Genomic DNA, 12128 nt, shown 5'->3' with positions numbered 1-12128 from the left:
ATGCCAGCTGCAGTCAATCAGCGGAAGCTCAAGGCTCCCTTTGTAGATGGTAATGTTGGATTGCCAGAGTGGTGCAGGGTGGCCTACAGTCCCTGAAGATGTTATGTACACGTGTCACGGTGTTCCTACCTGTATATCCGTGGATCCCAGACGTGATGTGGTCTGGAGCAGTGCAAAAGGGGTAGGTGAACTTGGATAGTGGATGAGTAGAATAAATGGAGTCCAGACTTTGTATTAACATTGAACAGTTGCTTTTACTTGGCATAAATTGGTAATCCAAACAGCTTCCAAACAATATCTTGGTCATCAGCAGGCATTGGCTTAACTTTGGCAGGCAAATACTTCTCTACAACAATATCAGCTCTGCTATGCTTGGCTGGATAAATAGGAATCTCTTCTTCCTCTGCTGAAACTTAAGTTAGCTGTAGTCTTATAATCCTAGGAACTTCTTGCCCTGGCAATGAGTACCTCAAGCTTCAGCTCAGCTTGGCTGAAGGCAATGCAAGCCCAGGAGAGGACAAGCAACCATGTAGACTTTAAAGGCAGGGCCTCTGGGCCTAGCAGAGCAGGCAGTGGTCTGGTAGCCAGCACACAACCTCTCCCTAAGGAGGATGGCTAGACACAACCTGTTCCCATGGAGGGGAAGGCTAAAATGCTACTAACTTCTCTCTAACACTGAACTCCTCCCATGCTAGAGAGGTCTGGAAAGAACCAGAAGGTTCCTCTCCAGAGAAACTATCTCTGCCAATTGCTGCCACCATCTGCTGGTGGACCAGATAATTGCATGAACACAACAGTTTGAGGAACAAATATGCACATTATTAGGCGATGACCAGAGGAACATTAGATGTTATACATTAGCACATAGGAGATGGTAGCAAGGTGCCAAAAAGAAGTGGTAATGGCACTCAGGGACATTACAAAAGCATGAAATGCTCCAGTGCTCAATTCAGAGGGGCTGAATGGGGAAAGAAGGGGTTATGTCTGGGTTCAGCCCTGAAATCGGACAACCCCTTTAACTAATGAAGACCGCACTGTATAGCCAGTCTTCATTGTTAAAGGTGCCAAATGACCATTAACAATGAAGACTGGCTATACATTGCGGTTTTCATTAGTTAAATAAAAGGCAGTGGTAACCTAACTGGTCACACGGTTGAATGGCTCATGACCGCGCTGTGTGGTCATATCCTAAGGTTAAGCAATGTCGCTACAGGTAATCATTTATGAAGTACAAAAATAACTGACTTCCTGATTGTTCTGAATTCTACAAACAGGAAATTATGTTCAACAGTGTGTAGATCTATTTACCTTGCAAAGGAGCACCTACATACAGCATATATATATCGGTGTTCTTCTTGTTAAAACAGTCCTATAATGATAACAAAAGAAACATGGATGCTCCCCTCTTTAAATGAATGGACCATTGCATAGATCTGATTGAAATCAATGTAGCGTCCATATGACAACAATGGGCAACCCAATAAATCGGTCAGGTCCTCTGTAACAACGGCCACTATTTATACCGGCTCTCTACTCTTACATATAAACTGCTCCCCTACTTCCTGCTATGGAACTGCGCCCAGTAGGATATGGAAAAAGAGTGAATATGTTTCCAATTACAAAACTTAAGTCTTTGTGGGGGTTGGGGGCGACTGGTGCAAAGATGTTGATAAATTCCCCCACCAGTCCAGGCAACAGAAGCAGGTGTGGAGACAGATTGCAACTGGCCTTGGCAGCAGAGAATCACCAAAATACTGGTCACAGAGTCTTCAAGTTAGTCGGTTTCATCAAGGTGGTTCACTAGTTGGAGGTCATGAGGCAGGAGCAGCCAATGTGGGAGTCTACAAGTTAGGCCTCCTGCGCCCCGTAGTCCGTAAAATGCGAGCCGCAATGCACAAACACAGTTCGTGGGGCAGCCGCAGCGGATCGTGGACCCATTCACTTTAATGGGTCTGCGATCCTGCCGTTCCGCAAAAAGATAGGACATGTTTAGTGCTTCCCTTCCGCATCTCCGGACCCATTGAAGTGAATGGGTCTGCATCCGTGATGCAGAATGCCCATAGAACGGCACCCGTGTATTGCGGATCCGCAAATGCGGTCCGCAATACGGCAACGAGGCGAACACGTTCGCGTGCAGGAGGCCTTAGCCAGAGACATGCTTTCACCGACAGATTTAGTCAGTAGCAGGCGTCACAAGGTACATTGAGCTGCAACTCTGTCTTTATCATAGATGGATCTCCATCTGGTCATAGGCCACCAAACTATCCAGTTAATAAATGAGTTATTGATGGTAGTGGTTACACATGACAAATAACATTTTGTGGAATCTGTAGAACAAATATTCTTCCCAGTATACAAATAATCTGTTATTCTAGTAATTGTTTTATGGACTGGTGGAAAAAGAGGGTGGTTATTAACAGTACACACTCAGATTGGGTCACTGTCACTAGTGGGGTACCTCAGGGGTCAGTATTGGGCCCTATTCTCTTCAATATATTTATTAATGATCTTGTAGAAGGCTTGCACAGTAAAATATCAATTTTTGCAGATGACACTAAACTGTGTAAAGTAATTAACACTGAAGAGGACAGTATACTACTACAGAGGGATCTGGATAGATTGGAGGCTTGGGCAGATAAGTGGCAGATGAGGTTTAGCACTGACAAATGTAAAGTTATGCACATGGGAAGGAATAATGAAAGTCACCCGTACATACTAAATGGTAAAACAATGGGTAACACTGACATGGAAAAGGATCTAGGAATTTTAGTGAACAGCAAACTAAGCTATAGAAACCAGTGTCAGGCAGCTGCTGCCAAGGCCAATAAGATAATGGGTTGCATCAAAAGGGGTATAGATGCCCGTGATGAGAACATAGTCCTACCACTTTACAAATCACTGGTCAGACCACACATGGAGTACTGTGTACAGTTCTGGGCTCCTGTGAACAGGGCAGACAGAGCTGGAGAGGGTTCAGAGGTGGGCAACTACAGTAATAACTGAAATGCGAGGACTACAGTACCTTGAAAGGTTATCAAAATTAGGGTTATTCACTTACAGGCTGAACTGGATGGACAGGTGTCTTTTTTCAGCCCTATAAACTATGTTACTATGTTATTTCTTCAAAAACATATGGTAGAAGTATAACTTTGTTATTGATTGAACATGCCAACAAATTGTGAGTTCACCATCATTTTCTGAAAAGTTTTAACTTTAGTAAAACATGACAATTTTACACCTTGTGAAGAAATGTTCATTAGCCCCTTGATGCCATTCTCCATCCATTTACTAGCACTTTGTAGTTAGTGCACAGCGTGGAAATGTACACCACGTGGATGTTGTGGGTACAGGAGCTTCCATGATAAATAGCAATCATAGCATCTAATTGATAAGTCATTCGAATGCAGTTCAGTCTGCCACCCCATCAGCACCCTCGCAAAAAGATTGTGGGGTGCTGATGGGTTACCATAATATCTCGGGACCTAGAAAAAAGCCCCCAGGTGTACCATGTGTGAGGCTAATGGGCTGTCTGTCAGTTTTACACTGACAGTGTAAGTGTCTTAGCTGTAAGTGTCTTAGGAGTAAGTCTCCTGAGATAGCGGGGCTCATTTATTAAAGATTGGCATTTCAACATACCAGACTTGGAGGAAGATCCAACTATTTGAGGGTTGTCCCATGAAAAATATTCAAAATTTTTCAAACCAGCACCTAAATCTGAATATTTTTGTTATTGCATGTAATTACATTTTAGTTTAAGCCGCTGACTTATTCAATAAAATGTATCTGTACAGTGCCACCTTCTGTTTGTTATTTTCTCATCTCTCTGTCCACCTTGTTGAGGTGGACGCACATGCTCAGTTCCGACCTTCAGCTGCCACCAGCTATATATTCCAGTAGAAACTATGACAGCTACAGGACAACCCCCCTGTGATGCCAGCTTGAAGTAAATCTAGCAAAGCTATTGGAGCAGAGAATGGGGAGAGCTCTGGATCAAAGTGAGGTTCAAGGTTGTTTCTAGCTTTGTTAGAAAGAGATGGTCATGTACTATATGATGTCGGATATCTTTTTTTTCACATTAGTCATGGGATAACCCGTATAGGAGAGAGGCACATCTCGTAAAAATTTGGTGCATCTCCTGCTGTCTTTGTGGCAGAAACTGAAATCTACCCCAGCTAGGAGCAGGATTAGATTTCAGTTATAGTTTACGACAGTCTTCTGGCATCAAGTATTGTAAAGTGTTGGGCTGTGGTGATCCGGTCCCTTCTGTAAAACTCTGCCTACATTTTTTAACAAAGGAGCGAGAGTGACGTAAAATCTAAAAAGTCACAACATGGTTGTGAAAAATGTCATTTTTACCACACTTTGTGACTTCTTTGACAGCAAAAACCTGGCGTAAAGCCTTTGTAACTGATCCCTGGTGTGCAGAACAGATTTTCTCCAGTTTTACAGCTGCGACACATGCATACATCTGCCTCCATGACAAGACAGAACAAGGCCAGAGCACATCTAATCTAATTGTGCACATCTGAAAACTGGAGTTGGCGGTGGTGGTGTTGCCAGACGTAAATGTTGCGATGAGCAACCATGACACTGACCGCTAGTGACAGGAAACGCCATGAGATCCTCAATAAGACTTTTTGAATGATCATTCGTCTGTGGTTTGAAAAATTATTCCATGTAAACTGGCCTTTAATTTAAAGAAAGGAAAATAAGAACAGTGGATAATATTAGGTCAATAAAAGACAAATTAGGAACTTAAAGGTCAGAGATGAAGACGAGGAGGACCTGTCCGTTCTCCTGACATTGTATTCCCCTTGAAATCACAATGCTGAAGCACCTTTCAAGGGTCCTCCTTACACACAAAATTTGGCGTGTTTTTGGGGCTTTAGAAATGCCAGAATAACCGCATGCTTTCCAATCCGGAACGCATTCACCGTGTCTGTTCTCTTCTCTCTAACTTTCTCTTATGTCAAGTCCATTTGCTAGAAGTCAGGTTATTTGATTTTGTTCTGTGATCCGAAACTTGAACACTCATGTAATTAGTATGGGCGGGGGTAGGAATGTGCCTCCGATCCTCTTGTTGCCCTGTAGTGGAGGAGGGAAGAGGTGGATCATGCCCTGTTGTGTACCTGTTCAACAAAAGTGTCTGCCCATGTGGAGGATCTGTCCTGCTTCACTACAGGAATACAAGAGGATGAGAGGGACGCTCCTACTCCCTGCCCACGCTAATTAAAAGGGAGCTCATGCTCCAGAACACAATGAACAGACCTAGCTGCGCGCAAATGGATGTGACAGAAGAAGCTGGAGAGAGGAGACCAGACAGGGTCGCATGAGTGCATTCCAGATCAGGCGACAGGGGCAGAAAGGGTAGATACAGTACATTACAAAACGACGTATGGCTGCACATTAGAGTTAATTACAGCTGATTGCTACATTCCCCTAGAAACCTCTTTTATGTGCCGTCCCTGCATAATTCCTCCAGGAAATGTATTAATAAATGGACAACTGGTTGTTACCATTTTCCTTTTCAATGTTTCATGTCCCTACACACTCTGACACCATCCAATCGGTGCTGATAGCGTCGGAAAACACCCTACTGCTAAGGAAAAGGGTAACACCCAATTTTTATTTATTAATTTTGGGAGGAATAACAGAGTAATGGCACAATGCAGAGTTCTGAGAAAAATGCTGCTGGACTGTTATTACACGGGAAATGCAAATGTTTATTAAAACAAACAAGTCAGAAAGGGTGACTGTAAGAATAGTACAGGTGAAACTCCAAAACTTAGAATATCGTGCAAAGTTCATTTATTTCAGTAATGCAACTCAAAAGGTGAAACTAACATATGAGACTCATTACATGCAAAGCGAGATATTGCAAGCCTTTACTTGTTATAATCTGGATGATTATGGCTTCCAGCTTATGAAAACCCCAAAGTCACAATTTTGAGGTCCCCTTTGCTCAGGGGGTATGGATTAATTAGCTGACTAGAGTGTGACACTTTGTGCCTAGAATATTGAACCTTTTCGCAAAGTTCTAATTTTTAGTTGCATAACTGAAATAAATGAACTTTTGCACAATATTTAAATATTTTGAGTTTCACCTGCAATATTTGTTATAGTTAATGTGGCCAGACGGAAACGCTTAAGCTTCCGGCAATAGTGGAATGCAGAGTCGCTAGAGTGAAACTAGCCTAAGATCATGATTGATAAAGTACATGTTCTAGCAGGTATCTACTCAGGAATTATGTTCATAAAACAATAGTTAATAAACGCCAATAACAATTTCGGGTTTGTGATATTTAAGTTTATGAACCTACTAAACTGGAATGCTAAGTGACACATCAGTCCTCTGCCAGCGCTCAGTACTGGAATACTGCGCCCAGTGAACAAACGTTCACCATTTATATTTGATATTTGCTCTATGTGTGATTAATATGTGTACATGGTCCTCACATTTTCCTTGCAGGAGGCTTACAGGCGCCTGCGTGCTGCCGCCAGAGATAGCCGAGTACACCGCTAGGTTATTTCCAGCATTCCCATTGAGAACAAATGGAGTTGTAGTGCTCAATCCCTACCTACTGGCTCCATTCACACTGGGGAACTGGACCCCCATTCTCAGCTGTTGAACCCCAACTGATCAAATATTTATCCCCTATCTTGTAGATAAGGGAGGACTTGGCACAACCTCTTAAAATGTTGTAGGCAGTACAGCACAGTGTATTTGCTTTATGGCAGCTGAAATGCATGGCGGTCACCGGGCAAGGAAATGTCATATATGATTACAGTCTCCAGGAAGTGATGGACTGCAGCTGCCTCCCCCAGAAACCAGGGCGTGACACCTTATCTATATGTATAGTGTTGCTATCCTGCCTTATCTTGGCTTCCAGCAGTACGTTAGAGCTGCCATAACTCGCCCACCCTCTAGTGATGATGAGATTTTCCTTATTCCGTGCCTGAATATGAAATCTATGAAGGTAAAGCTGGCAAATCCGCTACAGACATCAGGAAGCATCAGCTTCTCATGATTGCTCCAGCGGTCATTGTGAAAGCTGTAATATTATTATTTTTATGATTTATCAAATCTGCTTGTGTATAAATAAAGCTTGGTGCAGGTATGTCCTTTTATGATGATACATTTTCTTTAAAGGGATAATAAAAATTCTTAGAAAAGGGGCATAATGAGATTAAAAATAAAACAAGCAATACTCACCTCAAAGATCAGTGTCATAGTCACTTACCGGTTCACATGGATAACTCTGATCATATTCATTTAACCCCTCAGATGCTGCAGTCAATCGCCACCGCGGCATCTGAGGGTTATAGGGCTGTTTCACACGAGTGGATGCCGTGCATGACATCCGCTCCGTGAAAGAGTGCCAAGACCCGATGCAGACTGCAGAGGCACGGAGCGGTAACATGACTGTTAATGCTCCGTGCCTCTCTGTGACCTCTTTACTACGAAATCACGGTGAGATAAAGTTGTCACTGTGTTTTCCTAGTAAAGAGGTCACAGAGAGGCACAGAGCATTATCAGTCATGTTACTGCTCCGTGCCTCTGCAGTCTGCATCTGGTCTTGGCTGTCATTCACGCAGCGGATGTCACGCATGGCATCCGCTCGTGTGAAACAGCCCATACATGTGCGTGTCCGCCATTTAAAGTTGCTGTCACGGAGCTAACCCTTTAATAGGCAGCCAGAAAAAGTGCAATAGACTGCAATATTATACTGTTGCAGTCTATGGAATAAGCAATCAGAGGATCTCATGTTAAAGTCTTATAAGGGACTAAAAAGTACATAATAAGTAAATAATATATATATACCACAACAAAAATCACCCCCTTTCCCAATTTTACATATTAAAAATAAACAATAAAAAATAAACTTAAATGGTATCACTCTGTCAGAAAAAAATATTTATCATGTGTGCTAAACAATGTTTTAAAAAAATAAAAATGGCCTATTTGCCAATATTTTATAACATTGCAACCCCCCAAAAATATATTTGTGAAAATGTCTAAAAGAAAGAAAGAAACGTTGCCTTTGTTGCAACCACTCAGTGCTGCTTTATTTTTTTCTAGCACACTGTGCTGTGATTGGTATGTGCCACAAAGACTGTTTTACTTTTAGACCATGTTTTCTATTATATAGACTTAGACATCTAATTTAAATACAAGACATTCCCTTTGTGCATTTTCAGTCTGAAGTTTACATTTACCCGACAAAAACAATTATTATTATTTACTTGTTAAATGGTCTCAATACTGTAAGTGCACATAATAACTTTGCTACATGTTTCTCAGCGGGTACGTGCCATAGATTAAAAAGATACTAGAACTCTCATCACTGTATAACCCTAACCATGGTTTCTGATCTAAGGCTATTATACTGCTGCAGTCTATGGAATAAGCAATCAGAGGATCTCATGTTAAAGTCTTATAAGGGACTAAAAAGTACATAAAAAATAAATAAATAATATATATATATATATATATATATATATATATAAATATATATTTAAGAAAATATAAAAAGATATGAATAAAATTCCCCCAGTGTGTGTTACATGCTGTGAGCCAGGAGACAATGGCTGTATGACAGTGAAATGCATATTTGTGGTCAGTAAATAAAGATACTCAGTAACCAAGATATTCAAATGGCGTTGGACATGGCATTACTCAAGCTATAAAAGGCTGTAAACACTGTAAATGCCACCACCTTTACGTAGAAATATATACTCGTGGCTGTGACCAAGCCTGGTTACAGCTATGGACATCTGTAACCAGGCTTGATATTAGTGACAAAAAGCATTTATTAAGACCGGCCTAATGACCAGGCTCCAGCACTCCAGCTGTGGTAAAACTACGACTCCCAGCATGCTTCATTCATTTCTATGGAGTTCTGAGAACACCCAAGCAAGTGTACATCTTGGGAGTCGTAGTTTTACCACAGCTGGAGGGCTGGAGGGTAGCTATCACAGCCCTAGGACAATAATTAGGATAGGTTATCAATATGAGATCGGTGGGGATCTGCCTCTTCATAGTATACCAAGCACAGCTCTGTCCATTGTACAGCATCTCTGCAGCAGGTCAGGCCCATTCACAGCTGCAGAAAGTCCACGAGACCGATGGATGTGTAGTCACAGGCTAAAGAAGAGGCTGCAGCGCATATCCGAGCACCACAGCCCCATCCAAAAGCTGATTGGTAAGGTACCCACAGTCGGACCACCACCGATCTCATGATGATGACCTATTCTGAGTATAGGTCACCAATATTTAAAGGGGTTGTCCTGTTTCAGGAGAAAACTGGACAGCAAATGCAATCTACCTGTCGTAAAAAAATACATATTGCATACCCAACAGATCCTGTGCCGTCACTCCAGTCCTCCCCGCAGTCTGTTTGTTGAGTCTGTTTACCCAGCTGTAGCAGTGATGACCACTGTAGCCAATCACCGGCCTTAGTACTGGTCAGTGGTTGGCTGCAGCAGAGGCATGTTAGTGATGTGATGTCACTGCTGCGGCTGAGTAAACAGAGCCCTACTGGGAGAACCAGTGCAGCAGTGTGCGATCTGTCAGACAAATAATGGTCCATTACTTGCAGGTAGATCACAACGTTTTGTTGAGTTTCCTCCTGTAAGCGGACAACCTCTTCAAGCACCAAACAAACCGTTTAATGTATGTATTGGCACTTTTTGTCCTCATGCTTTTCTCTTCAATTGAGCAGAAAAAAAGTACAGTGGAGAAGCTTATTGAAAGACATTGCCCTGAGCTACATTTCCCAGAATTCAGTTGCCGAGAGGGAGCCTTCTACAGACATATAGCCAGAAAGGAATGCTTGGAAATTGTTAGCTCTGAAGTCAGCAGAATTGTGAATCCAGCTCTGGTCTATAATACAAGCTTGAACACAGGAACAACACAAGAACTGTCAAATGGTTTCCAAGGGTGAACACCTACTTTAAATTCTGTTAGAAAGGACAGGATTGAGGAGTAGACGTCATATTGACGCCCTGTCCATTATGACTATTCAGAAATTGGCCTTACTATTCAATGCCAAGAAACTGGCAGCACACAGAACTTCACTGGCCACCTACCATGACATCTTTGGACATCATTAAAACTATTTGCTGTGACAGTGAAGGAAAAAAAAAAGTGGTTCTTCTAAACTGAACCTTGGATCACCATAGCGTTCTACTTGAGCTCTGTTCAGTTAAACAGCTGGAGTTATGACCATAATGTGGGCGCTATGATGTGGCCATATTATGCTGGCCTACAGCCTAGACTCGGATTCCAAGTTTAGACGGTGCTTTCTAGGAGATGGAGTTCTGAGAAGTCGCCAGAGTTGGTTGAATCTGAGATATATTAACAAAATTCAGACTGCTCACACAACCAAACCACCATGATAATAGCAGATGGAGGCAATGATCCGTGTAATGTCTTCGCTCTACACTTCCTTTTCTTGTTTGTGTATATAGACTAATGCATTTTTCAAATTGTACAGATTATGCATTTTTTAGTTTTACAGTGTTAACATATCTTGTAAAAGTATGAATGTCGTTTTCTCCTGAGAGTACTTTTGCATACACATTCAAAGTACCATTTTTAAAGTGCTATAGTAAAATACAATGTAGTCACATCTCACTCACATTGCAAATGTACTTTAACAGATATACGCCCCCAAAAAAGGTTATAACGATCACTACATAATGTAGACACCCCCTTAAAGGGGTTGTCCGGGTTCAGAGCTGAACCTGGACAAACCTCCATTTTCACCCAGCCCCTCTGACTTGAGCATCGGAACAGTTCATGCTTCGATGCTCTCCTTTGCCCTGCGCTAAATCGCGCAGGGCAAAGGCTCTTATGTTTACAATAACATACTGCTGGGCGGAAGTCACTGGCTGTTATGGGCGGGCTTTAGCGCTTCCCTAGCCATTTTACTGGCTAGAGCAGCGCTAAGGCCCGCCCATCAGTGACGGTGACCGGGCTCCCTGAGCAGCTCGAAGAAGAGGCTTTAGCTCGCCTGCAAGAGACCCGATACGTCACAGAGCATAAGAAAACAGTCACTTCTGGCTAAGAATTTCCTATATGAAAACTGGGCTTCAGAAATATGTGGCAAAGATAGGACATGTATGTACAGTATGTATTATGTATGTCACTCCAGTACTATTACACCAATGTCCCCAATCCCGGACAACCCCTTTAACATACAGATAGTGGCTATTCCCTAAAGAGCTCTTTAAAGGGGTTTCAGTTTAAAAAAAAAAAAAAAGGACTAGGGAGGAAAATGACATTTATCAAAAAAGAAAAAAGCAGTATTACTCAGCGGCGCTGCTCAGGTTCTTCACATCGGGCTTTGTATACATGGCTGCAGCAAAGACATTATGTTGACACACATGAAAGCGGTAGCCAGTCAATGGCCTCAGCAGTGTTTTTTGTTCCAACCAGACAACCCCTTTAAGGCTAGTTGCAGACTAGCATCAGAGATCCTGCAGACTGTTCACTATAATGGGGACTCCCGGAGAACCGTCCGTATTCCAGCAAATATGCCGAGAACTGGCCGGAAGAAAACTGCTGCACGCTGCAGCATATTTGCTGGAATAAGTCCGGATCTCCGCCGGTCCCGTAGTGAATGGGGCCAGGTGGAGCCTTACAAACCTCCGCCAATGCAATAGTGTGCAGAGGTCCGGAAATGTGTTCTGACGCTAGTCTGCAACTATCCTGAGGTGTTGGTCCCACAGTTTGTAATGCATTTACTTTTTAAGCAAAACTAGGAAAAGTATAACTGAAATACTTTTCCTTTCCTTTCCGGCTTTAAAAATAGTATCCAAATTTTTATTAAATTTGCATTTTCTGAACAAGTCTTTAGAGCAATTACAAAATCTCCTAAGCTACATGCACACAACAGTTAAAAATGGCCATGTATAGCACCAATGAAAGTCTATGGGGCTATTCATATGGCCGTTTTTTTAACAGCCATAAAAAAATAGGACATTTTCTATTTTTGGCTTTTTTCACGGCCAGATGAACCCCGGTAAAATCAATGGGACCGTTTTTAGATGTCACTTTGACAGGAGTGCACCCATCTAATGGCCATTAAAAAACGGGTACACTAGAACAATATGCTGTTTTAGGG

At 42.3% G+C, this 12128-nt stretch overlaps 1 protein-coding gene across 2 annotated transcripts in view; it reads right to left on the bottom strand.

Moving 5' to 3' along the window:
* Positions 1–12128, bottom strand: part of ELL3 (elongation factor for RNA polymerase II 3) — a 118998-nt gene that overhangs the window by 90329 nt on the left and 16541 nt on the right. The window contains exon 3 of one of the 2 annotated variants that reach the window (XM_044283244.1): positions 1309–1369. The exons of the other annotated variant lie outside the window; for it this stretch is intronic. Within the exon in view, the coding sequence (XP_044139179.1) occupies positions 1309–1369 (61 nt within the window). The remainder of the gene's footprint in view (positions 1–1308; positions 1370–12128) is intronic. 2 annotated transcript variants of the gene reach the window in all.

This window comes from Bufo gargarizans, chromosome 2, assembly GCF_014858855.1.
Source record: "Bufo gargarizans isolate SCDJY-AF-19 chromosome 2, ASM1485885v1, whole genome shotgun sequence".
Taxonomy (NCBI): domain Eukaryota; kingdom Metazoa; phylum Chordata; class Amphibia; order Anura; family Bufonidae; genus Bufo; species Bufo gargarizans.
The sequence above is the reverse complement of the archived record's forward strand: the minus strand, read 5'-3'. Positions and strand labels throughout refer to the sequence as shown.